Genomic DNA, 27,979 nt, shown 5'->3' with positions numbered 1-27,979 from the left:
TTGGTCATTTGATTAGAGACACCTGTGAGTGGGAGGTCTGAAGTCTAATTGGTCGGTAATCATATTCAGCCTCTGGCGACAGTGAGTGAAGGAAACTCTTTCAGCACACTGATGTGGTGGTCTGATGTGTTTGTGAAACGCGATTTTAGTCCGATGGCATGGAAGGCAAAAGAGGAGCGTCTCTCTTTAATATGTTTAGGGCTAGTTGTGGTAGTATTGAACTCCTTTGGTCAGTGCACTGCATTAACACAAACAAGATCGTCAAAATCCTCTATTGTCCTGGGACCCCATTTGAAGGGGGATCTTAACAATGGTAAAGAGGTGCAGTCTACAGGTGCTGTGCGATTTGGAAGGCTTATACTTGGACGTAATGTCAAACCAAGAAATGAGAGTTTTTCTACTGATGAACATACTGTCTCCAAAGTCAGATCCTCCAATGGTTCACTGGATGATGCTGACTACCAGTCTGACATGGGTATGTATGATCTCTAACTTGCTTTTTATTATGTTCATTTTGTTTCTAATTTTAGGAATGCTTTTGACTTAACAACAATTAGTTGCACCTTCCAGTGTAAATGGAAGTTTTTGGTCCAAACAATGCTGTTAGGGACTCTTAGTCCTGTGAATGGCTTTAGTAGCATTGTCCTACAACCTAGGTTTAAGAATAGACTACCATTGGTTTAGTTAAATACATAAGTTGTCTTCCACTTTAAAGGTTGGGAATCTAAGCAGCTGGGAGGACATGTTTATGGCACAGCTAGCCCAAGTAGTCCAGTGGTGGAAAGTCTTTTGCGGATGGAACCAAGTGTTGAATGTGTTGGGGACTCCATGAAACTAAAGGTCCATGACACAGGCTCTACACCAGGGTCTCTCTTTTTTGTGGACCGAGGTAAGTATCCAGCTCTTTATCCTGGTATTTGATTATGAGTCATTTGAAAGCTGTACAAGTTGTCATTTGTTTTGTTACTGGTTAACAAATATAATTTATCTTGCTGTTACAATGTCTTGCAGGAAATCAGTCTCCCCTGCCTCTGTCACAGTTGCCCACAAGCTGTGGTCATTCCATCAGAGCCACTCGCCAGGATTGGATTTTCATAGCAATCTATAATGGCTGTTATGTCACACTCGAGGTATGAAGTATATGAAATTGTTCCTATTTTATTGTGAATTAACACTTTCCAAGATGAGTAACTTTATATTTAATCTTGCAGGATGGTAATTATGTTCTGCCTTTGCGTTGGTGGGGGTTGCCAATTAAAATGTCCTGCCCTGCCAAAAAGTCCTCTAAACCCAACCCTCCTACTGTTTCCTGCTACCCTGAGGGCATGGTGGTGAAAATGGAGGGGGGCACCTCTGCCAAGGATCTCAGGGTCAAGTGTAAGTTAAGTCTCAATCCTTGTGCATTCTCAAGAGGAACACAAACGCAAGTTAGATAAGTATATTTGTAACTGTATGCTCTAAGTTCTACTCCATTACTCTCTTCCAGTCAAAGGACACTGGCAGCCATTGATGGAAGTTTCGCCCCATTGTGGCTACAGTGTGGTACCTCATCTAGAATATGTGACCATTTCTGCTCATTATGAGCCCTGTGTGGAAACTAAGGTATGGCTCTCTGAATTGTCAGTTGTGTTAATATTGCCCTTGCTGGTTTTGAAAGACATGGATGGGAATCAATGATTTGACTCAAATGTTAATCTCTTTATTGCAGGATGGGATGTTCACCCTTGAACTTGCTGGAGAGGGGGAGGTTAAAGTGTCCTGTCCTAGTTCTGTTGACCAGTCTATCCCTCGCCCCAATTACCCCCAAAACCCTTTGTTTCCTCTTCCTCCCACCATTGCGCTTCAACCAAGTCCAATGTTTCCTCCTCGGCCTACTCCACCCTCTAAACCCCAGGCGCCGCTGCATCCTTACTTCACAAAGCCTGCTACTCCACCTCCTGGGAACCCTCAGTATTACTTTTCCTTCTACCCTCTGCCAGCCAAGCCTGTAAGTAGCGCTCCACCTAAAGACCCCCAGCCTCACTGGTATTCAGAGTCCTTCTACCCTCAGCCAGCTGAGTCAGTTACTCATACGCCTGCCACACCTCCCCCTGCAACAGAAGCTCCAAATGGCAAGGTGTACTATCCTTACTACCCATATCCTTATGATCCTCAGCCAGCCAAGCCTGTTACTCATCCTCCTATGACTCAAAAGCCTGTTAGTGAAAAGCCAACATCTCCACTGCATCCTTACTACACAGAACCTGCTACGCATCCTCCTGTGAACCCTCAGTATTACTTTTCATTCCACCCTCTGCCTGCAACTCCTCCCCCTGCTGCCAAAGTTCCTCAGGGCCATGTACAACATCATGACTATCGACATCCCAAGCCTGTAACTGGCTCTCCCCCTAAAGACTCCCAAATTCCTTGGCTGGTTGACGGTCAAAGGAATCCCAAGCCTGCTACGCATCCTGTGACTCCAAAGCCTACACCTGCCATGCTTTCCCCTGCTACTGAAAAGCCAACAGCTCCACTACATCCTTACTACCTGAAACCTGATACTCTGCCTCCTGGGAACCCTCAGTATTACTTCTCATTCTACCCTCTGCCTGCTAAGCCTGTAACTCCTCCCCCTCAAGTGTCTACTCCTGCTACCAACGCTCCTCAAGGCCATGTGAAGCATCCTTACTACCCACATCCTCACTATCCTCCACATCGTAAGCCTGTAACTGTCTCTCCCCCTAAAGACTCCCAAATTCCTTGGGATTCCTTTGACCGTCAACCAGCCAAGCCTGTGACACATCCTGTGACTCCAAAGCCTAAACCTTCCATGCTTCCCCCTGCTACTGAAAAGCCAACAGCTCCACTGCATCCCTACTACCCACATCACTACCAACAGTTCTACCCTGAGCCAGCTAAGCCCAATACAATCCCACTTAGGCCTGCAACTGAAACATTAGAACAAACTCAACTTGTTGTTCATACATGGATACCTGCTCCTCAACAACCTAGTCATCAAAGAAATACTAAAGCACCTCCAACTGTGGCTCCTAGTTCCCCTCAGCCAGTTGACTCTTATCCACCACATCCTGGGTATTGTCCTGCAGTCTGCCCTACTGGTTTCTTGACCTGCTGCCCCATGCCCATATCTTTCCATCAACACCACCACAACCATTTTGGCCCTGTAACATCAAAGGATGGTGTAATCATTCCCGCTTACCCTTTCAAACATACATCTGACCTGTTCAATTATGCTTCAGTTTCTGAACCTAGCCAAGCCACTACAACCCAACAACCTGTAACGGCTCAGACGGTTGCCCCCACTAAAACGTCCTTGACTGGTTTCCATGACTACTGGAGTCAGCATGGAATGAGATTTTCAGCCTCCTTGGCTTCGTATGCCCAAGCACCTAGTGATGCCAACCAGCCCTCAGAACCCCAACGTCCAAAGGAATCACATTCTCAGCCCTACAACCCACAGCAGCCAATGCGCCCATATTTTGAAGCACCTGCCAGTGACTCCAAAAAACCTACGGCACAGCAAAAACCAATTCTGCCCCATAACCCACAACAGCTTATGCATGCATATCCTCTGCCATACAACCCACAAGGTCCAGTACAGCCACATGGCCAAGCACCTGTTTATTCTAAAAAGCCCTTGGAACATGAGCGACCTGCCAGTGATCCAAGTAAACCATCTGAACCTCAATCGCTGTCTAGTGACCTCAACAAGCCCTTAAAACCCCAACCTTCAAAGTGGCCACATTATCCTTTCAGACCTCCAATGTGGTATGACCCTGACATGTTCTACGCATCCAAGCCTCTGATGCAACCAGACCACCACATTCAACTGTCTGAATCTGCAATGCAGATGCATAGCACACTTGAACAACAGAGTCCTCAAGAGCATCCACATGGAACGCCTCAGCCTCCAAGACCAGTCAAGGAACTGGGTGGCTCCCTTCCCAGTAATTCAGAGGGTATCTCTAGCCTTCAGCAACAAAATCCTTCAGGCCAACAAATGCTTACCCATTACGGCTCATTGCCAATATATTATGCTGGTTCTAAACCATCCTACCCCCAAAAACCTGCAGCCAAGCCTTCTGGTAAACCCTCTAGACCTGAATTCCCAGAGTCCTTCGAACACTATTGGAAGCCCATTGTGCCACTAGGGTCTAACGAAGGGTTCCATGTTTCTTACCCGGCCCAGTCCGCAGGAGGTTCTTACCCGGCCCAGTCCGCAGGAGGTTCTTACCCGGCCCAGTCCGCAGGAGGTTCTTACCCGGCCCAGTCCGCAGGAGGTTCTTACCCGGCCCAGTCCGCAGGAGGTTCTTACCCGGCCCAGTCCGCAGGAGGTTCTTACCCGGCCCAGTCCGCAGGAGGTTCTTACCCGGCCCAGTCCGCAGGAGGTTCTTACCCGGCCCAGTCCGCAGGAGGTTCTTACCCGGCCCAGTCCGCAGGAGGTTCTTACCCGGCCCAGTCCGCAGGAGGTTCTTACCCGGCCCAGTCCGCAGGAGGTTCTTACCCGGCCCAGTCCGCAGGAGGTTCTTACCCGGCCCAGTCCGCAGGAGGTTCTTACCCGGCCCAGTCCGCAGGAGGTTCTTACCCGGCCCAGTCCGCAGGAGGTTCTTACCCGGCCCAGTCCGCAGGAGGTTCTTACCCGGCCCAGTCCGCAGGAGGTTCTTACCCGGCCCAGTCCGCAGGAGGTTCTTACCATGCTGCTATCTAAATGGTAAGTCATTTTGACCTTCCTCCATAGTTGCCTAAACATTTTAAGTCTTTAATTGAACAGTGGACTCAATATGCATCTGTCTTTTTCAGGATGCGAAGGGTCATGCATCCTTCAGTTAATGGTGCTGATGCCCACCAGAAGCAGTCATGTTTTCCCAATAAAGTAATTAACTGACAATTGCGCAACATTGTTAATTTTTTTCCCTTAACTGCATGTTAAGAAATTTAGGTTTTAAGAAATGTTTTAGCCAGGTGTGATTAACACTTGTACTGTAAACCAGAAGGCACAATTTCCACATACACCACTGACTTTTCTGTGTACTTTTCCCAGTCAATGTCACCCACATACAAACTTAAATTAATAATTTCAGACCATAGCTTCTGGAGCTATTTCAGATCATTGCTGAAACGCTGGCAGTATTCTAACACTCAAATATGGTGTAAGCCTCCCATCTAGTGGTCATATTGAAAAATAGTTCAGCTTTTCATGCGAATGGGGTTAGTGGTTGCATGCTATAGTTGTATTGGCCACTGATCTCAACGGAGTCTAAAATAAATAATTTGCTATTGAATGTGATCATTACTCACAGTGCATCAATTTCTATCCTGCCGCTTTGAAGTCTACTGCATTTTGCTAGAATCCCACTCAGACTGCACATGCATTTGGTGGCAGGACATTGTCACCCATTATCCTCATGCATCACTCATTTGCGCATGTCTAGAGTGAACTATAAAGCTTTTCTGCAGTCTTAAGAAATGCTGAGGATTTTTTTGTTTGATGTGCAACAATTGAATTAGTTTGGGAGTTCACACAACTGGTTAGGAGTTGTATGGGGATGTTGTGGCTTGTTCAATATTGGGTCACAGTAAGACATCAGCCAACAAATACTGTTGGCCTGGTTGTCTACCACCTTTGCTTCAACAGTGCTAGAATGTACCATCCTAAAAGAGGCAGCATGTCTTGAGTCTATCCAAAGCAACTTACTATTAGTAGTGGGTTGGTTAGATGGTGTCTAATGGGCATAACTGTGGTCCCCTCAGCTAGTAGAGCATGGTGTTGCTGGGACAGTGGGTTCGATTCCTGACACCACACTTATGTAGAATGCATGCATGACAGTCGTTTGCTGAACACAGGTTTCTGTGCCAATGACCACACAACCAATTAACAAAGCATATTGACATTGAGCACTTAAATCCCAAACCATGTTATATCAAAACACTCGATCTCTACAAACAAAATACATCACACCCTACCTTGTATGCTTACCCAGAATTGAAGTCTTGGCAATCTCCAAATGTCATAACTTTTTAATGTCTTGTAACATGTCTCTGTCCATTCATCAATTGGCCGGTGCAGTTTGGATTGAAGTCGGACTTATTTCCGTTGTGATCCCTATTTTCTTTTTACATAAATACATATACAATTACAGTGGTGTAAAGTACTTAAGTATTTTTTGGGGGTATTGGTACTTTACTATTTGTATTTTTTACTTCACATTCCTAAAGGAAATAATGTACTTAGTCCATACTGTTTCCCTGACAAGTACTCGTTACATTTTGAATGCTTAGCACGACAGAAATGGTCCAATTCACAAACTTATCAATAGAACATCCCTGGTCATCCCTACTACCTGATCAGGCGGATTCATTAAACACAAATGCTTCGTTTGCAAAGTATGTCTGAGTGTCACTATCTACCCGTAAATTTAAAAAGGATGGTGCTGTCTGGCTAGCATAATATAAGGAATTTTAAATGATTTAGACCTTGATACTTAGTGCCTTTGGAAAGTATGCAGACCCCTTGACTTTTTCCACATTTTGTTACCTTATTCTAAAATTGATAAAATAACATTTCCTCAGCAATCTGCTCACAATACCCCATAATGACAAAATGAAAAAAAGGTTCTTAGAAATGTTTGCAAAAAAAAAACAGTATTCAGACCCTTTGCTATGAGACACAAAATTGAGCTCAGGTGCATCCTGTTTCCATTGATCATCCTTGAGATGTTTCTACAACTTGATTGGAGTCCATCTGTGGTAAATTCAATTGATTAGACATAATTTCAAAAGGCACACACCTGTCTATATAAGGTCCCAAAGTTGACAGTGCATGTCAGAGCAAAAACCAAGCCATGAGGTTGAAGGAATTGTCCGTAGAGCTCCGAGAGAGGATTGTGTCGAGGCACAGATCTGAGGAAGGGTACCAAAACATTTCTGCAGCATTGAAGGTCCCCAAGAACACAGTGGCCTCCATTTTTAAATGGAAGAAGTTTGGAACCACCAAGACTCTTCCTAGAGCTGGCTGCCCGGACAAACTGATCAATCGGTGGAGAAGGGCCTCGATCAGGGAGGTGACCAAGGCCCAAAAGGCACCTAAAGGACTCTCAGAACATGAGAAACAAGATTCTCTGGTCTGATGAAAACAAGATTGATATCTTTTGGCCTGAATGCCAATCATCACAACTGGAGGAAACCTGGCACCATCCCTACGGTGAACTATGGTGATGGCAGCCTCATGCTGTGGGGATGTTTTTCAGGTGCAGGGAGACTAGTCAGGATTGAGGCCAAGATGAATGGAGCAAAGTACTGAGAGATTCTTGATGAAAAACTGCTCCAGAGCGCTCAAGGTTCACCTTCCAACAGGACAACGACCCTAAGCAAACTGCCAAGACAACGCAGGAGTGGCTTCGGGACAAGACTCAATGTCCTTGAGTGGCCCAGCCAGAGCCTGGACTTGAACCCAATTGAACATACAGTTGAAGTCGGACATTTATATACACATTAGCCAAATACATTTAAACATTTTTTCACAATTCCTGACATTTAATCCCAGTTAAAATTCCTTGTTTTAGGTCAGTTAGGATCACTATTTTATTTTAAGAATGTGAAATGTCAGAATAATAGTAGAGAGAATGATTTATTTCAGCTTATATTGCTTTCATAACATTCCCAGAGGGTCAGAAGTTGACATACACTCAATTAGTATTTGGTAGCATTGCCTTTAAATTGTTTAACTTGGGTCAAATGTTTTGAGTAGCCTTCCACAAGCTTCCCACAATAAGTTGGGTGAATTTTGGCCCATTCCTCCTGACAGAGCTGGTGTAACTGAGTGAGGTTTGTAGGCCTTCTTGCTCGCACACGCTTTTTCAGTTTTGCCCACAAATGTTCTATAGGTTTGAGGTCAGGGCTTTGTGATGGCAACTCCAATACCTTGACTTTGTTGTCCTTAAGCCATTTTGCCACGACTTTGGAAGTATGCTTGGGGTCATTGTCCATTTGGAAGACCCATTTGCGACCAAGCTTTAACTTCCTGACTGATGTCTTGAGATGTTGCTTCAATATATCCACATAATTTCCCTTCGTCTTGATGCCATCTGTTTTGTGAAGTGAACCAGTCCCTCCTGCAGCAAAGCACCCCCATGCTTCCCGGTTGGGATGGTGTTCTTCGGCTTGCAAGTCCACTGTATGGATAGGCCTGTAGGCTTAGGAGTCCACTGTATGGATAGGCCTATAGGCTTATGAGTCCCCTGTATGATATTCATATTCTAATATATACACTGCATTCAGAAAGTATTCAGACCCCTTGACTTTTTCCACATTTTGTTACATTACACCCTTATTCTAAAATTGATTAAATTGTTTTTTTCCCCTCATCAATCTACACACAATACCCCATAATAACAAAGCAAAAACAGGTATTTAGACATTTTTGCAAATGTATTAAATATTAACTTAAATATCACATTTACATAAGTATTCAGCCCCTTTACTCAGTACTTTGTTGAAGCGCCTTTGGCAGTGATTACAGCCTCAAGTCTTCTTGGGTATGATGCTACAAGCTTGGCACACCTGTATTTGGGAAGTTTCTCCCATTCTTCTCTGCAGATGTTGGCACCACAAACCAATGCTGGCACTAAGACCATGCTCATTGAGCTGTATACGGCCATAAGTAAACAGTAAAACGCTCACCCAGAGGCGGCGCTCCTAGTGGCCGGGGACTTTAATGCAGGAAAACCTAAATCCGTTTGACCTAATTTCTACCAGCATGTTAAATGTGCAACCAAAAACTCTAGACCACCTATACTCCACACAAAGAGATGCGTACAAAGCTCTCCCTCGCCCTCCATTTGGCAAATCTGACCATAATTTTATCCTCCTGATTCCTGCTTACAAACAAAAACTAAAGCAGGAAGCACCAGTGACTCGGTCAATAAGAAAGTAGTCAGATGACGCAGATGCTAAGCTACAGGACTGTTTTTCTTGCACAGACTGGAATATGTTCCGGGATTCTTCTGATGGCATTGAAGAGTACACCACATCAGTCATTGGCTTCATCAATAAGTGCATCGATAACGTTGTCCCCACAGTACATACCCCAACCAGAAGCCATGGATTACAGGCAACATCCGCACTGAGCATAAAGGGTAGTGCTGCTGCTTTCAAGGTGCGGGACTCTAACCCGGAAGCTTATAAGAAATCCCACTATGCCCTCCGACGAACCATCAAACAGGCAAAGCATCAATACAGGACTAAGATTGAATCGTACTACACTGGCTCCGACGCTCGTTGGATGTGGCAGGGCTCGCAAACTATTACAGAGTACAAAGGGAAGCACAGCTGTGAGCTTCCCAGTGACACAAGACTACCAGACGAGCTAAATTACTTCTATGCTTGCTTCGAGGCAAGTGACACTGAAGCATGCATGAGAGAATCAGCTGTTCCGGATGACTGTGATCATGCTCACAGTAACCCATGTGAGTATTTAGTTAAACAATTCTAATAATTTTACATTTATTTAACTCTGGTATAAGCACTTTAAACAGGTCAACATTCACAAGGCCACAGGGCTAGACAGACTACCAGGACGTGTAATCCGAGTATGCGCTGACCAACTGGCAAGTGTCTTCACTGACATTTTCAACTTCTCCCTATCTGAATCTGTAATAGCAACATGTTTCAGGCAGACCACCATACTCTCTGTGCCCAAGAACACTAAGGTAATCTGCCTAAATAACTACCGACCTGTAGCACTCACGTCTGTAGCCATGAAGTGCTTTGAAAGGCTGGTCATGGCTTACATCAACACCATTATCCCAGAAACCCTAGACCCACTCAATTTGCATACCGCCCCAACAGATCCGCAGATGATGCCATCTCTATTGCACTCTACACTGCCCTTTCACACCTGGACAAAAGGAACACCTATGTGAGAAAGCTATTCATTGACTACAGCTCAGAGTTCAACACCATAGTGCCCTCAAAGCTCATCAATAAGCTAAGGACCCTGGGACTAAACACCTCCCTCTGCAACTGGATCCTGGACTTCCTGAGGGGCCGCCCCCAGATGGTGAGGGTAGGTAACAACACATCCACCACGCTGATCCTCAACACTGGAGCCACTCAGGGATGCGTGCTCAGTCCCCTCCTGTACTCCCTGTTCACTCATGACTGCATGGCCAGGCACAACTCCAACACCATAATTAAGTTTGCTGATGACACGACAGTGGTAGGCTTGATCAACGAATACGACAAGACAGCCTATAGGGAGGAGGTCAGAGACCTGGCCTTAATTTTTTAATATTTTTTTCTTAAAATGGCATTGTTGGTTAAGGGCTTTTAAGTAAGAATTTCACTGTAAGGTGAAATTCTAAATAACCGTATTAATATAACCTTGAGGGGGCAGGTTCTCTAACAGGCTAACACAACAAACCAAACACTGTTCAGATTCAGACAACTACGGAAACAACTCCAGGCCAAACTGCACCAAAAGAGAAGTAGAATAGAGAGATCTAGAGCGTCTAAAAATAAATAATACATGTCAGAAGATTTCAAATGGTTCCAATATTTAAGGCAATGCAGTGGTATTATTCCTCTTGGTGCTTCTCAAGCCTTTGCCCTCTGAACCTGTTGAATTCGGCGCGTTTGACAAGTAAAATTTGATTTGATTTGATTTGAGATCATCGCAAGCTCTGTCAGGTTGGATAGGGAGCATCGCTGCACAGCTATTTCATGTCAAAGGGGGCTGAATACTTATGATACACACTGTATATTATTAGATAAAATATTACTGTGAAGTGTCATTCTGGTTCCACCTCTAGCCCTGATCTGAAATGACTAGATAGGTGAAATTAAAATATGTTGGAAATTCTTACATATTAAATTGTTTTCCATGCATTGAGATACACTTTGTCAATCTGGTATCTTCCCCAGCTTTAAGACTCTTATAAAGTCCTGGATTGTTCTGCTCAGTTCCTCTAGGACTACCTGTAGGCAGCTGCCAGTTGTTGTTAGGATGATGGTGTCATCGGGTCCACAGACATGGCATGGACATCAGGTTGCCAACAGCAACAGCAAACAATGGCACATCACTATTGGAGACAGATTTTAAGATATTACAAGGGTCTTTTATACAGCTGAAACCTGTTTTAAATGCAAAGAAAACACATTTTATAATTTTTAATAGGTTCAAAAAGTTGGTTGAAAATACACTTGCACTTACGAGCTTAGATGGTTCTCGAATTAATCAGGTCTCTGCATATAAATACTTATGGATATGGTTGGATGATAAACTGTCTTTTAAAATGCATATTAATGAACTTTGTAAACGGCTAAAAATCAAGCTAGGCTTCCTCTATAGAAACAGGACATGCTTGTCCTCTACAAATAGAAGGCAAATTGTGCAAGCTACTTTTATGTCTGTTATAGATTATGGGGATATTATTTACATGCATGCTACGGCATCAACACTTAAATCGCTGGATGCTACTTATCATTGCGCACTTAGGTTTATTACGGGTGCTAGCTACAGAACTCACCACTGTGTTTTATATCATAATGTGGGTTGGACTTCGCTGTCCGTGAGACGAGAACAACATGCTCTCGTGTTTGTCTATAAAGCACTTCTGAACAAACTACCTTCTTATTTATCATCACTCATCAACATTAGAATTAGAATTCCTAAAACCAGGTCTCAACATGGATTACACTTGAGGCCAATGCGATTTCCTCAGAGTTGGGTATGGCTGCCTTTTCCTGTTACGCTCCTTGCCTATGGAATAGCCTGCAGACTAAACTTAAACTTGAGACTCTTGTCCCCCTTGCTAATTTTAAATATTTATTGGAGAATTTTTATTTTTGTATTGCTTGTAACTGTTTCGGGTAATGCAAGTTCTTGTGCTGTTAGGGGAATAACCTATGTGTAAATTAAATCTGTTGTTGTATTTAAATGTTAAAAAATTATATACATTTTTGTATTATCTGTGATCGTTTTGTTGGTCTTGTTTAGTTTTTTAAATCATTGTACCTAAACTGTATGTGTAAACATGTATACGCAGGGCCCAGCTGTAAAAGAGACCTTGTTCTCAGTCTGTGTTCCTTGTTGAAATAAAGGTATGATAATCTTCAACCTTGATCATTGCTCTTTGCCAGGATTGGCAAGTATTCTGAATGGTCAAAACAAGTGCTTTATGCTTTCAGGTCATTTTATATTTCCATGCTGATAATTTACCTGGAATGTCTGCATATTTATGTTGTCTTCGATCATCAAGAAGGCCTTATAGTTTTGCACAGTAAAATAGATATGTGAAAACAAGAAAGCCCACCAACGCTGAGTGTGTATGTAGGTTCTGACTGTAAAGAGGTCCTCAGTAACCCAGAATACACATGTGCCTTCTTTGACCAATCAATAGGGTAGTTCTTTGAATTGGAGTATTAGAAAAAGGGGTTTCATAAGACATTGTTTACACAAGCAAAGTACCATTGAACATTTTGAATGAAAGCTGTGTTGCTATCACAGACTTGTTAATGAAGCCCTTTCAAACCAAATTGTGTTTTCTGGATTAAAAGGTGTCACATAATCCTTTTCTAAATTGTCCACAGTTATGTCCATATTTTCTAGCCATATATTTTTTATGTTTTGATGTACATGATCTTTCAGGGATTGATTATGATACTATAATTTTGATTAGAAATGTATAGTACCAGTATTATTTTGTACCATAGAACAGCCATACTCAACACGCAGAACTCAGTCGGGCCTTGACTCCTGGTATCGTATAAACACACATAAGAAATGGGAAACTGTGTAGAATTACAGGACATGAGCTTTAAAACTGCAAAACGTTCTCTCTGCCCCATGGCAAACTGTGTAAAATTGCATGAAATTAACTTTTAAATTGCTAAATGTTCTCTCCGCTAACAAGAGGGGTGTTAACCGTTTGAACAGTTTGGGGTCACATGTGTTGTGAAGTGGGGGGTTTGTTACTATGACTATAAATACAGTAACAATATCCACCTGGACCTTTGCCACCTAGGAAATGTGTGTGACCGGACCTGCTCAAATAATACTTGAGTACCCCTGCCATAGGCCATAGTCAGTGCTATGTATCATAAGGCAGCCCAATATGGACAGCATGGATCAATGAATAGTTTAATAAATATAGATGAATGAATAGTTTAATTCTTAGAGGATGGATGATGCCAGTGCTTCTGAAAATAGTCATTGATTTTGAATACCTTATGAATTATATCACCAGAGTAGTTTATGTAGTAACGCATTTTAAGATGCTCAAAAATGACTAACAACCTTCATGCACATTAACACAGTGAGTCCTATTGTCACGCCGGTGTGATTTAGGACTTCTAAAGCCACTTCTAAACCCTTTTATGTGCTTGAGCTACAGACTTCTGAGTTACACCATTGGATTCGTCCACTCCCTCTGCATCCTTTGGTACGTAACATTAGTTTGTTGAACCGGGGCGGAGCTAAAGCGATGTTTGTGAGACAAGGGAGGACCCCGAAACGGCCCAGGGCAAGGTCTTTTATACAAAAACATCTGTAGAATCCGAATGGTTTGAGCTTTCAAGTATTAAAAGATATGACGCTCACAAGTTACACAAGAGTCGTTAGAAGGTAAGGGGTTCTTCTACACAGAAGATCATAGGAAATCCCAGGACATAGTGTCTATAATACTGTAATAAACTCACATAGTTGCGGTCATAAACTCTGAACGCCAAACAGTTGTCACTGACTAGTTGGATATTCATTTCCCACTGAGAAAACAATTCCTGTACTTACAGCATTCATTTGAATTCATTCTGATCAGGTTTTTGCTTTGGCATAATATATATATATATATTTTTTACATTTGTCAAAAAATGAATCTCATGAATTCAACAGTTTATGTCAAATAGTTGTGTCTTCTACTGGTTGTCCTGAAAAGAAAATGGTAAAACACTTAATTGTGAGGCTAAATATAAGGGCTGTACATCAAAGTCAGATAAATAAAAAGCCCTTTTCTGCTGGGGTCTCGTTTAGCTGTGAAAGACACATGAGAAAGTAATTAAAATGTCATTCTTTATTACCCCTAGATACAGAGCAGTTCAGAGTACATACAGCCATTGCGCATTGAGCGTAGTAAATTAACCCTTATTACCTACATTTTAACCCTTACTTGTAACTCCCACATGTTTAGAACCATGAAAAAATAGCTAGTAAAGATGTAGGAAATCTCTACCGAACCAATTAATGATGAAGGTCTTGTAAAAGCAAAATGAAAACTCAGCAAGGAAAGCAGACTCAAGCCCTTATGCGGTATTCTCTGATCATGCAGTGGGCCCACTGCATGCAGTTTGATGACTGCGACATTAAAGAGTCTGTGCCTTGTAAAATCTGAACGCTTCTCAGAAAAATTGCTTCTTCCCTGGACACACTGGCACAGGTGCAAGAGGTGCAGACACAATAGCTGGGCTGTCTGGCACTGGTTCTGGGGCTTCCCTCTTCACCACCCCAGATACAACAGGTGCGTCCGTGCCTACAACTGGATCGACTACGAACACAGGGGGCGCTTCGGTACCTACAGGGACCACCACCACGGGGACCACAGGCACTATGGACTCCTCGGACTCGCCAGACTCGCCAGACTCGGCAGACAGAAGGCCGCTGCGGTCGGGGTCGTGGAGGGCGGTGAGTTTGTGGTGCCTCAGGCCGTGGACCTTGTGGAGGTTACCAGCGTGGACGTGGACCACTGACGCAGGCACCGGGACTGTGCCATTGGTGTCCACGATAGGCATCTGTACATTAGAACGAGAGACAGGTCGTCAAAGTACTGTGTCAGTGCAATGGTTTGTTTTCATGTGGCATTTATTGATATACCCTGGCATTATGTGGCTGAGTGATGAGGAGACAGACCACCAGATATACCCTGGCATTATGTGGCTGAGTGATGAGGAGACTGACCACCAGATATACCCTGGCATTATGTGGCTGAGTGATGAGGAGACAGACCACCAGGTATACCCTGGCATTATGTGGCTGAGTGATGAGGAGACAGACCACCAGATATACCCTGGCATTATGTGGCTGAGTGATGAGGAGACAGACCACCAGATATACCCTGGCATTATGTGGCTGAGTGATGAGGAGAAACTGATTTTGTTTTTGTCCATTGGGTATTTCTGTTTGCGGAATATTTAGATAAAGCCTTCAATAAAAGAAAAATGGCTACCTATAATTAAATTATAAAAATATTTATCTTCGATGTGGTAAATGGCACGTGTGTATTAAATATTGTGTATAGGCTTGTCTCCCATATGAATATTCTCTTTGTGCCAGACTGGGTTCAAATGCCTTCTATTTTTTTCTGTATTTATTTATCTGTATATATGATGTATTTATGTCTATGTGTATTTACAGGGTGTATGTATGTATCTAAATATGTCTATATTTTACTGCTCTAAGGATATAATTATTGTTTGGATAACCTTATTCACTATTATGTATTGATTTTTACCTTACTTTTTTTCACTCTTTATGCGATTTGCACCGGAAGAAGAATGCTCATTTAATTACCACAGTGAATGATTGTAATGTTTGTTTATGTGTCAGTTCATCCCATAAGGGATGTGTTGCCAATTGGAGATTTGACCAGAAAATAACATTTTCATTCATTCATTTCATTCATTCAATTCATTCATTCATTCATATTGTTCGGTTCAAATAAGATATAGCCTTTATAGAGTATAGAAGACACATTAATAACTCAGTGATAACAAGTCACCTACTTATTCACAGGTGTGAGTTAATGCATGTCTTTTCTCTTACCATTGAAGATGCAGCAAATATATTGCACTGGATTGAGTGTAGAGAACTCACACCAGCAACTTGACAAAAGCCACGTTGCTGAAAGAGAAAAGAAACGTGTTAGCTGCTCACATGGTGGTACTGATTAAATACCAAGACATTGAGTATGTTTCAATAATCACACTATCATACCACCTAGAATAGTATACATCCTAAATAGTATGCTAGTATGGCATTTTCAATGCAGGTTCGGGCTTTCCTCCTTCCATGATATAATGTATACTTACTGCCGTAGCATTGGTCAGCGGCACACAGTTGTCATCCCTGTCATCAGCGGTGCAGTTCGTTTCTACTATAACGTATTCTGCCAAGTATCTGGCTCCACCAGACACAACCTGCAAACAGAATTGAAGTACATAATGCCTTTCCACTATAGTTGTGTCACAGTTAGTATATGGGAGGTGTATGCTCAAACAGAGGAGATGTTTAATTTTATTTAATCTTTATTTACCTAGGCAAGTCAGTTAAGAACAAATTCTTATTTACAATGACGGCCTACACCGGCCAAATCCGGACGACGCTGGGCCAATTGTGCACAATGGGACTCCCAATCACGGTCGGTTGTGATACAGACTGGATTCGAACCAGGGTGTCTGTAGTGACACCTCTAGCACTGAGATGCAGTGCCTTAGACCACTGCACCACTCGGGAGCCCCACATCAACATCAACCTGTCTAATGGAGCCCCTATTCACTTTTTACATTTAGGGCTAGTTTCCTGGACACAGAAAAAAAGCCTAGATCTGTGTGCAGAAAACTCTCCCTTAAAATGTTTACCTCATTTGGACATAAAAAAAACATTACCATACTCTTTTTAGAAGATTGCACTTGCCCACATGATGATCATATGATCAGAAACATATGTTTTACCTGAGTTGACATGCGTCCGACTTCCATGATTTCAAACAATGACTCTTTGCCTGTCTTGTTGTTGAAGGTGACCAGCGAGGCAAAGACCATGGTCAGGCCTGCAGTGTCGTTAAGGGGAAGGAGTGAGGCACAGCCCACACAGAGGTCCTCCGTTGATTCTTGACATGGTACCAGATAGAGAGAGAAGGTGAGTGTATTAGTGTGTGTGTGAATATATTCCACTTGGCACAGACGTCAATTCAACATCTATTCCACGTGTGTTCAATGTAATTTCATTGAAATGACGTGGGAACAACGTTGATTCAACCAGTGTGTGCCCAGTGGGATCTCACCTTCCCACTTCTGTGGTACCTCTCCAGTCAGTAGCTGTCAGACTTTGTTCACAGAATGTGTTGATTATACTTTATTTGCCTGGGGAACGGGATTGTGAAATTATATAGTTCACTGGATTAGATTGAAAAAAATGTGACATAAAGATTGCATACCTTCAGTTTTACACTTGAAAGCTGTGACAGACATAACTCCTCCAACCTTTCTCAGTACCACATCACAATCTCCCTCCACTGCCTAAAAAACAACAAAGAACATTACCAATGATCCATTGGAATTAACTACATTGAATATAAAATGTATTAAATAAAGTGGAGAATTGGCCTCACTGTGGCTACTTTCGGTCTGACGGTGCAGTTGGCGACAGGTGTAGGGTCCAGAACATGACATGTGGTCTCCAGTAGGTCCACTTCCATCAGATAGATCTCTGATCCATCAGGCTATTGAACAACACTGGAGAGCATGACTGAATGGGAATACATTATATCTGCGCTCTTATTCTAAAATAAAGTGTCTCAGAGTTGGAGTGCTGATCTAGGATCAGACTACACCAGTCGTCCATATAATCTCATTCATTATGATCTAAAAGGTGAAACTGATCCTAGATCAGCACTGTGAATACAGCTCCAGGGCTAACTGTAGCGGTTAACACATGAAAAAAGGGGCTTTGTATCAAAAGTATATTTCTCCTTAGAACACTAGGGTAAACAAAACCAAAATATGTATATTTTATCTGTCTCAAACATCTGCAAAACTGTAGACTGGTAGGACCTGGGTAGTTAAGATAAACTTGAAAATGTATCTTGTCTTTACATTTACATTTTACATTATAGTAATTTATCAGACGATCTTATCCACAGAGACTTACAGTAGTGAGTGCATACATTTTCATACTTTTTTTCATACTATTTTTTGTACTTAACATAACAATAATTCCGCCTCATTCTGCGAGTACAGAAGTCCAATCTACGCGAGGCCGGTATTTCCATTACAATCTGTAATAATGAATGTTGCACACTAGACTGTATCATACATACATCTAGGCCAATCTAGAGATGAGGCATATAGAGATGTATCTCTATGTGACTCTGTGGATTATTCTATTATCCATGCTCCAGCTCTGGCTCACCTTGGTTATGATCTTGATGTCATCGATCTGGTTCAGGGCGTACTTGTAGCCGTGCGTGTGCTGTCCGTTGAGGTAATCCTGGGCCACCAGGGCTGCAGCTTTCACGTCGGGCGAGTCGCAGGGCGGACGGGTCACATTATGCAGCAACAACTGGGCCCATGCCCCTGTCAGCAGCCCCAAAACCAAGGCTATACCCAGGCGACTCATCATTAGGAGGGTTAGGACAGGGCGAGAGGATGGAAGTATTGTAGCAGGTAATGACGGGGGTACACTAGAAGAAGTCCACATGCCCTGGTATATAGCCTGTACTTTAAACTTCACTACAGAGCCAAGGTAAACACATGTCCACCCCGGACTTCTGTGTACCGTGTGGGTTGTGCAAGAATCCTCAGCCTGAACCCCATGTGGAATATTGCCAAGATAAATGCTAGACTGACAAAGTCTGGGGTGATCAGGTACATTGGTGTCAGCAGGTAGATGTCAAAGTTTTACTCTTCAGTTCAACTGAGAAAAAGTCACGCTTGGATAAAATATGGGATTTCATTGATGTGAATTTAAATTTTTTATTTTATTTATTTCACCTTTATTTAACCAGGTAGGTTAGTTGAGAACAAGTTCTCATTTACAACTGCGACCTGGCCAAGATAAAGCATAGCAGTGTGAACAGACAACAACACAGAGTTACACATGGAGTTAACAATAAACAAGTCAATAACATAGTAGAGAAAAAAAAAGAAAAGGAGAATCTATATACAATGTGTGCAAAAGGCATGAGGAGGTAGGCAATAAATAGGCCATAGGAGCGAATAATTACAATTTAGCAGATTAGGAAGATGCCATGAAAAGTAATACTGTAGCAAAACTGTAGCCCGGGTCTTCTCTAGATCTTCCGTAGCCTGTGTGTTCAGAACATGCAGTAGCTTTAAAAGACAATGTAATATTTTTTTATTTTTTTTTTATTTAACCTTTATTTAACCAGGAAGGGCTCATTGAGATTTAAAATCTCTTTTTCAAGAGCGTACTGGCCAAGATAGGCAGCACCAAGTCATTACAAAAATTACAGACAGACAACATGAAAAACTACAAGTAATCTAGTAAAAACCATTGAATTCACAAGAGTATAACAATATCAAAAACAGCAAATTAAAAACATTAACAGGTCAGGGAATCAGCCTCAGAATCCTTCATCAGTGATTTAAAAACACCAATCGGGACAAGTTCTTCCAGTTTAAAATTATTTTGTAAGGTGTTCCAAGACGATGGCGCAGAGTAAATAAAATACCTTTTATCAAATTCAGTTCGGACATTTGGAACAGTTAGCAGGATAAAGTCTAGCGAACGAAGAGAGTACCCACCACATTTCTGAACAATAAAAATGCCCAAATAAAAAGGTAGTAAACCCAAAATGGCTTTGTAAATAAAAGTATACCAGTGACTGAGCCTACAAGTGACTAGAGAAGGCCAGCCAACCCTGGTATACAAAGTGCAGTGGTGCGTAAGGGTTTTGCAGTTTAAAATAAATCTCAAAGTGCCATGGTAAAGAGTGTCAATTGATCTCAAACACTGAGCGGAAGCATTCATATATAAAATATCCCCATAGTCTAGTAAAGGCATAAATGTAGCTGATACTAGCCTCCTTCTGGCTTCAAAAGAAAAACAGGCCTTATTCCTAAAATAAAATCCCAATTTCAGCTTCAATTTTTTTGTAAGTTGTTGAATATGCAATTTAAAAGACAGGCCGTCATCAATTAGAATTCCAAGATATTTATATGAGGTTACAACCTCAATCTCCTTGCCCTGACAGGTAGTAATAGGTGGAAGGTTCAGAGGTCTATTTCTTGCATTAGAAAACACCATTAGTTTAGTTTTGGCAGTATTGAGGATAAGCTTCAATTGACACAAGGTATGTTGAACAGTATAAAAAGCAGTTTGCAAGTTCTGGAAAGCTTTTGTAAGAGATGAGGCACAACAGTAAATAACAGTATCATCAGCATAAAAATGAAGTTGTGCATTTTGGACATTTTTGTCTAAATCATTTATATAAATAGTGAATAAGAGAGGACCAAGTACAGAGCCTTGGGGCACACCATTCAGGACAGACAATTTAACAGACATAAGCCCATTAAATTGAGTGCACTGAGTTCTATCAGACAGATAGTTAGCAAACCATGCAACTGCATGCTCCGAAAGACCTACACTCAACAATCTCTGCCTTAGTATAGCATGATCAACTGTATCAAAAGCCTTAGAGAGATCAATAAAAAGTGAGACACAGTGCTGTTTTTTGTCAAGGGCTTCAGTGATATCATTTAAAACCTTCATGGCTGCTGTAATTGTGCTATGCTTCTTCCTGAAGCCCGATTGGTACATTGATAAAATAGAGTTAGTAAATAAAAACTCTTTTAGCTGTTCACTCACAAGGGTTTCAAGTATTTTCACCAGGGGTGACAGCTTTAAGATTGGCCTATAATTATTTAAAAGAGTTGGATCTCCCCCTTTTAAAAGTGGTAGGACAAATGCTGATTTCCAGATCTTTGGAATTTCATTACATTCCAGGGTTAGATTGAACAGATATGTAAGTGGTTCAGCTATGAAATCAGCTGCCAGATTTAAAAAGCAGGGATCCAAAAGATCAGGACCTGCAGGCTTTCTTTGATCTAAGGATTTCAGGGCTTTATGTACCACCTGCACTGAGAATGGCAGAAAGCTAAAAGTTTGACCAGCTCTCACTGGTTCATCCACACAGGGTTGTACAGAGACAGAGGACACTGGTTCATCCACACAGGGTTGTACAGAGACAGAGGACACTGGTTCATCCACACAGGGTTGTACAGAGACAGAGGACACTGAATCAAACAGCCTACCAGATGATACAAAGTGCTCATTGAAACAATTCAGCATTTCAGTTTTGTCATATATAGCAACAGAGTCCTTCAAAACACATGACGGTAATTCATTAACATTACTGTTACCAGACATAGACTTAATAGCATTCCAAAACTTTCTAGGGTCATTCAGGTTATCAGTGGTAACAGACATAAAATATTCAGACTTGGCCTTCCTGAGAAGAAAAGAACACTTGTTTCTTAACTGCCTAAAAATAAGCCAATCAGCATCAGAACAAGATTTCATTGCTTTAGCCCAGGCTAGATTACGGTCGTGAATAATACAAGACAGCTCAGAAGAAAACCATGGATTATCCCGCCCTTTAACCCTGAACCTGCGGAATGGGGCATGTTTGTTTACTATTTGGAAAAAAACATCATGAAAGAATATCCAGGCAGTTTCCACATCAGGGATAAGCTCAATCTTGCTCCAGTCAAAATAAAACAAATCATGAAAGAAAGCCTGCTCATTAAAACACTTCAAATTTCTCTTACGAATAAAACGTGGATTTGTCTTTGGAACCTTAGTATTTCTAACAGCAACAACAGCACAATGGTCACTTAAATCATTACAAAAAACACCAACCGCAGAATATTTATGTGGAACATTTGTCAATATCAAATCAATCAGGGTAGATTTATCTGGGCATTTAAGATTTGGGCGAGTGGGTGAATTAATCAACTGGGTAAGATTCATAGAATTACAAAACATTTTTAAATCATCAGACACCGGCTTTAACCAACACCAGTTGAGATCACCAATCAAGATCATTTCACTGTAAAGAAGTTTAGACATAAGGTGCAAAGAAGAAAATGCATCACCGAGAGCAGAGGGGGTCTATAACAGCCAATCACAGTTATAGAGGCCCTTTGAAACCTCAATATTCAAAGCAAGAAATTCCAACTGTTTACAAATAGTTTCAGACTTTGCCACACTTACATGGAATTTAGATTTTACATATATAGCCACACCCCCACCTTTCTTAACCCGATCAGTGCGATAAACATTGTAACCACTTATACAAATATCCTTATCAAAAATAGACTTGCTGAGCCAGGTTTCAGAAAACACAATTACATCAGCATCAGTTGATTTAGCCCAAATCCTAACCCCATCAATTTTTTACAATGAAAAATACCAAAACCAGATCTTGATTTAAAATCAGAGGGGGTTTGGAGACATTGCATATCAGGGCCAGGGTTAGGTTGCACGTTACCTGATATCAACAACAGAAGAATAACTAGGCACCTCTGTTTAATAACCTTGCACGGCTTCTCTTTTTTAAGAGACCTACTGCAAGCGAATTCTACAAGTGAGTTTCCAGACAATACAAAACAGTCATTTAAAACCATTAGACTTTGGTAGTGACACAAGTTCGTACTGTTCACATCATGCCACAAATGCATCGGCACTTGGACGAGTGGACCGAGTGAAAAAGAGCGAGTTCCTGCAGACAAAATGTCTAATGGACGGGAGAGCACATTGTCATTGGTTGATGCATGCAACGTCGCACCAGGGGAACGAGAACACGTACCCGACATCGGCCGTGTTCGAGAGCATCAAAACTAGTGCAGTCAGTCAGTCAAAATTTACCCATGATACATTGTGGTTTTGATCCTCTCAAACACGGCCACAGACACAGAGAGAGAGAGCTGGGCCCTGACAGTACATCTCAGTAAGACAAAAATAACGGTGTTCCTAAAAAGGTCCAGTTACCAGGACCACGAATACAAATTCCATCTAGACACCTTTGCCCTAGAGCACACAAAAAAATATACATACCTCAGCCTAAACATCAGCACCACAGGTAACTTCCACAAAGATGTGAATGAGCTGAGAGACAAGGCAAGAAGGGCTTTCTATGCCAACAAAAGGAACATAAAATTCGACATTCCAATTAGGATCTGGCTAAAAATACTTGAATCAGTTATAGAACCCATTGCCCTTTATGGTTGTGAGGTCTGGGTTCTGCTCACCAACCAAGAATTCACATAATGGGACAAACACCAAATGGCGCCGGAAGAAATGGCAGCAGTTTTACGGGCGCCCAACCAATTGTGCTATTATGTTTTTTTTTTGCATTATTTTTAACTTATTTTGTACATAATGTTTCTGCAACCGTATCTTACTTCAAAAAAGAGCTTCTGGATATCAGGACAGCAATCACTCACCTCGGATTAGACAAAGATTTTTTCTACAACAAAGACGACGCACAAGACATTCTCCAAACACCCCACAGGACTGACATCCCCGTAATTTGCAAGAGGAAGCGACGCAGGTACAGGGGACAAAGAGCCGGATGCCTGGTCAGGACCCGGAGAAGGCGACTGGGAAAGATGCCGTTACCGTCAATACTACTCGCCAAGAAGCAATCATTGGACAATAAATTAGACGAGGTACGATTACAAATATCCTAGCAACGGGACATCAAAAACTGTAATTATCCCATGTTTCACGGAATCGTGGCTGAATGACAACATGGATATTCAGCTAGCAGGATATCAAATCAAATCAAATGTATTTATATAGCCCTTCGTACATCAGCTGATATCTCAAAGTGCTGTACAGAAACCCAGCACGGTGGCTAGGAAAAACTCCCTAGAAAGGCCAAAACCTAGGAAGAAACCTAGAGAGGAACCAGGCTATGAGGGATGGCCAGTCCTCTTCTGGCTGTGCTGGGTGGAGATTATAACAGAACATGGCCAAGATGTTCAAATGTTCATAAATGACCAGCATGGTCAAATAATAATAATCACAGTAGTTGTCGAGGGTGCAGCACGTCAGCACCTCAGGAGTAAATGTCAGTTGGCTTTTCATAGCCGATCATTAAGAGTATCTCTACCGCTCCTGCGGTCTCTAGAGAGTTGAAAACAGCAGGTCTGGGACAGGTAGCACGTCCGGTGAACAGGTCAGGGTCCCATAGCCGCAGGCAGAACAGTTGAAACTGGAGCAGCAGCACGGCCAGGTAGCCCACAAAGATCTCCGCCACGGCACAACCCAAGGGGGGGCGCCAACCCAGACAGGAAGATCACGTCAGTGACTCAACCCTCTCAAGTGACGCACCACTCCTAGGGACGGCATGAAAGAGCACCAGTAAGCCAGTGACTCAGCCCCTGTAATAGGGTTAGAGGCAGAGAATCCCAGTGGAGAGAGGGGAACCGGCCAGGCAGAGACAGCAAGGGCGGTTCGTTGCTCCAGAGCCTTTCCGTTCACCTTCACACTCCTGGGCCAGACTACACTCAATCATATGACCCACTGAAGAGATGAGTCTTCAGTAAAGACTTAAAGGTTGAGACCGAGTCTGCGTCTCTCACATGGGTAGGCAGACCATTCCATAAAAATGGAGCTCTATAGGAGAAAGCCCTGCCTCCAGCTGTTTGTTTAGAAATTCTAGGGACAGTAAGGAGGCCTGTGTCTTGTGACCGTAGCGTATGTGTAGGTATGTACGGAAGGACCAAATCGTAAAGATAGGTAGGAGCAAGCTCATGTAATGCTTTGTAGGTTAGCAGTAAACCCTTGAAATCAGCCCTTGCCTTAACAGGAAGCCAGTGTAGGGAGGCTAGCACTGGAGTAATATGATCAAATTTTTTGGTTCTTGTCAAGATTCTAGCAGGTGTGTTCAGCACTAATTGAAGTTTATTTAGTGCTTTATCCGGGTAGCCGGAAAGTATAGCATTGCAGTAGTCTAACCTAGAAGTGACAAAAGCATGGATTAATTTTTCTGCATCATTTTTGGACAGAACGTTTCTGATTTTTGCAATGTTATGTAAATGGGAAAAAGCTGTCCTTGAAAACAGTCTTGATATGTTCGTCAAAAGAGAGATCAGGGTCCAGAGTAACGCCGAGGTCCTTCACAGTTTTATTTGAGACGACTGTACAACCATGAAGATTAATTGTCAGATTCAACAGAAGATCTCTTAGTTTCTTGGGACCTAGAACAAGCATCTCTGTTTTGTCCGAGTTTAAAAGTAGAACATTTGCAGCCATCCAATTCCTTATGTCTGAAACACAGACTTCCAGCGAGGGCAATTTTGGGGCTTCACCATGTTTCATCGAAATGTACAGCTGTGTGTCATCCGCATAGCAGTGAAAGTTAACATTATGTTTCCAAATGACATCACCAAGAGGTAAAATATATAGTGAAAACAATAGTGGTCCTAAAACGGAACCTTGAGGAACACCGAAATGTACAGTTGATTTGTCAGAGGACAAACCATCCACAGAGACAAACTGATATCTTTCCGACAGATAAGATCTAATCCAGGCCAGAACTTGTCCGTGTAGACCAATTTGGGTTTCCAATCTCTCCAAAAGAATGTGGTGATCGATGGTATCAAAAGCAGCACTAAGGTCTAGGAGCACAAGGACAGATGCAGAGCCTCGGTCTGACGCCATTAAAAGGTAATTTACCACCTTCACAAGTGCAGTCTCAGTGCTATGATGGGGTCTAAAACCAGACTGAAGCGTTTTGTATACATGGTTTGTTTTTAGGAAGGCAGTGAGTTGCTGTGCAACAGCTTTTTCATTTTCTTTGTTGTGAGGAATGGGAGATTCAATATAGGCCGATAGTTCTTTATATTTTCTGGGTCAAGGTTCGGCTTTTTCAAGAGAGGCTTTATTACTGCCACTTTTAGTGAGTTTGGTACACATCCGGTGGATAGAGAGCCGTTTATTATGTTCAACATAGGAGGGCCAAGCACAGGAAGCAGCTCTTTAAGTAGTTTAGTTGGAATAGGGTCCAGTATGCAGCTTGAAGGTTTAGAGGCCATGATTATTTTCATCATTGTGTCAAGAGATATAGTACTAAAACACTTGAGTGTCTCTCTTGATCCTAGGTCCTGGCAGAGTTGTGCAGACTCAGGACAACTGAGCTTTGGAGGAATATGCAGATTTAAAGAGGAGTCCGTAATTTGCTTTCTAATGATCATTATCTTTTCCTCAAAGAAGCTCATGAATTTATCACTGCTGAAGTGAAAGCCATCCTCTCTTGGGGAATGCTGCTTTTTAGTTAGCTTTGCGACAGTATGAAAAAGAAATGTTGGATTATTCTTATTTTCCTCAATTAAGTTGGAAAAATAGGATGATCGAGCAGCAGTGAGGGCTCTTCGATACTGCACGGTACTGTCTTTCCAAGCTAGTCGGAAGACTTACAGTTTGGTGTGACGCCATTTCCGTTCCGATTTTCTGGAAGCTTGCTTCAGAGCTCGGGTATTGTCTGTTAACCAGGGAGCTAGTTTCTTATGACAAATGTTTTTTGTTTTTAGGGGTGCGACTGCATCTAGGGTATTGCGCAAGGTTAAATTGAGTTCCTCAGTTAGGTGGTTAACTGATTTTTGTACTTTGACGTCCTTTGGTAGGTGGAGGGAGTTTGGAAGTGCATCTAGGAATCTTAGGGTTGTCCGAGAATTTATAGCATGACTTTTGATGATCCTTGGTTTGGGTCTGAGCAGATTATTTGTTGCGATTGCAAACGTAATTAAATGGTGGTCCGATAGTCCAGAATTATGAGTAAAAACATTAAGATCCACAACATTTATTCCACAGGACAAACTTAGGTCCAGAGAATGACTGTGGCAGTGAGTAGGTCCGGAGACATGTTGGACAAAATCCACTGAGTCGATGATGGCTAGTCATTGACTACAGCTCAGCATTCAACACCATAGTACCCTCAAAGCTCATCACTAAGCTAAGGATCCTGGGACTAAACACCTCCCTCTGTAACTGGATCCTGGACTTCCTGACGGGCCGCCCCCCAGGTGGTCAGGGTAGGTAGCAACACATCTGCCACACTGATCCTCAACACTGGAGCTCCACAGGGGTGCGTGCTCAGTCCCCTCCTGTACTCCCTGTTCACCCACGAATGCATGGCCAGGCATGACTCCAACACCATCATTAAGTTAGCAGATGACACAACAGTGGTAGGCCTGATCACCGACAATGACGAGACAGCCTATAGGGAGCAGGTCAGAGACCTGGCCGGGTGGTTCCAGAATAAAAACCTATCCCTCAACGTAACCAAGACTAAGGAGATGATTGTGGACTACAAGAAAAGGAGGACCGAGCACGCCCCCATTCTCATCGACGGGGCTGTAGTGGAGAAGGCTGAGAGCTTCAATTTCCTTGGTGTCCACATCAACAACAAACTAGAATGGTCCAAACACACCAAGACAGTCGTGAAGAGGGCCCGACAAAGCCTCAGGAAACTAAAATGGTTTGGCATGGGTCCTAAGATCCTCAAAAGGTTCTACAGCTGCAACATCGAGAGCATCCTGACTGGTTGCATCACTGCCTGGTACGGCAATTGCTCGGCCTCTGACCGCAAGGCACTACAGAGGGTAGTGCGTACGGCCCAGTACATCACTGGGGCTCAGCTGCCTGCCATCCAGGACCTCTACACCAGGCGGTGTCAGAGGAAGGCCCTAAAAATTGTCAAAGACCCCAGCCACCCTAGTCATAGACTGTTCTCTCTGCTACCGCATGGCAAGCGGTACCGGAGTGCCAAGTTTAAGACAAAAAGGCTTCTCAACAGCTTTTACCCCAAAGCCATAAGACTCCTGAACCGGTAATCAAATGGTTACCCGGACTTTTTGCATTGTGTGCCCCCCCCCCCCCAAACCCTCTTTTTATGCTGCTGCTACTCTCTGTTTATCATATATGCATAGTCACTTTAACTATACATTCATGTACATACTACCTCAATTGGGCCGACCAACCAGTGCTCCCGCACATTGGCTAACCGGGCTATCTGCATTGTGTCCCGCCACCCGCCACCCGCCACCCACCACCCGCCAACCGCCAACCCCTCTTTTACGCTACTGCTACTCTCTGTTCATCATATATGCATAGTCACTTTAACCATATCTACATGTACATACTACCTCAATCAGCCTGACTAACCGGTGTCTGTATGTAGCC

At 42.7% G+C, this 27,979-nt stretch overlaps 2 protein-coding genes across 2 annotated transcripts; one reads left to right on the top strand and one right to left on the bottom strand.

The window, feature by feature from the left end:
* The first annotated feature begins 8 nt into the window (after positions 1-8).
* On the top strand, positions 9-4,887 carry LOC129823761 (trithorax group protein osa-like). Its single transcript, XM_055882723.1, has 7 exons — positions 9-475; positions 716-889; positions 1,012-1,130; positions 1,212-1,377; positions 1,487-1,602; positions 1,709-4,711; positions 4,801-4,887. Exons 1-6 carry the CDS (start codon positions 112-114, stop codon positions 4,706-4,708), a joined length of 3,939 nt encoding a protein of 1,312 aa, XP_055738698.1. The 5' UTR covers positions 9-111; the 3' UTR covers positions 4,709-4,711; positions 4,801-4,887.
* A 9,164-nt stretch (positions 4,888-14,051) lies between these two features.
* On the bottom strand, positions 14,052-18,414 carry ahsg2 (alpha-2-HS-glycoprotein 2). The gene is made up of 7 exons (XM_055882722.1): positions 18,179-18,414; positions 17,379-17,489; positions 17,205-17,286; positions 16,720-16,877; positions 16,078-16,185; positions 15,812-15,889; positions 14,052-14,781 (listed from the first exon to the last, which is right to left on the bottom strand). Exons 1-7 carry the CDS (start codon positions 18,386-18,388, stop codon positions 14,392-14,394), a joined length of 1,137 nt encoding a protein of 378 aa, XP_055738697.1. The 5' UTR covers positions 18,389-18,414; the 3' UTR covers positions 14,052-14,391.
* Positions 18,415-27,979: the final 9,565 nt, after the last annotated feature.

This window comes from Salvelinus fontinalis, chromosome 26 (assembly GCF_029448725.1).
Source record: "Salvelinus fontinalis isolate EN_2023a chromosome 26, ASM2944872v1, whole genome shotgun sequence".
Lineage (NCBI taxonomy): Eukaryota > Metazoa > Chordata > Actinopteri > Salmoniformes > Salmonidae > Salvelinus > Salvelinus fontinalis.
Note: the sequence above shows the minus strand (reverse complement) of the source record. Positions and strands in the feature narration are given on the sequence as shown.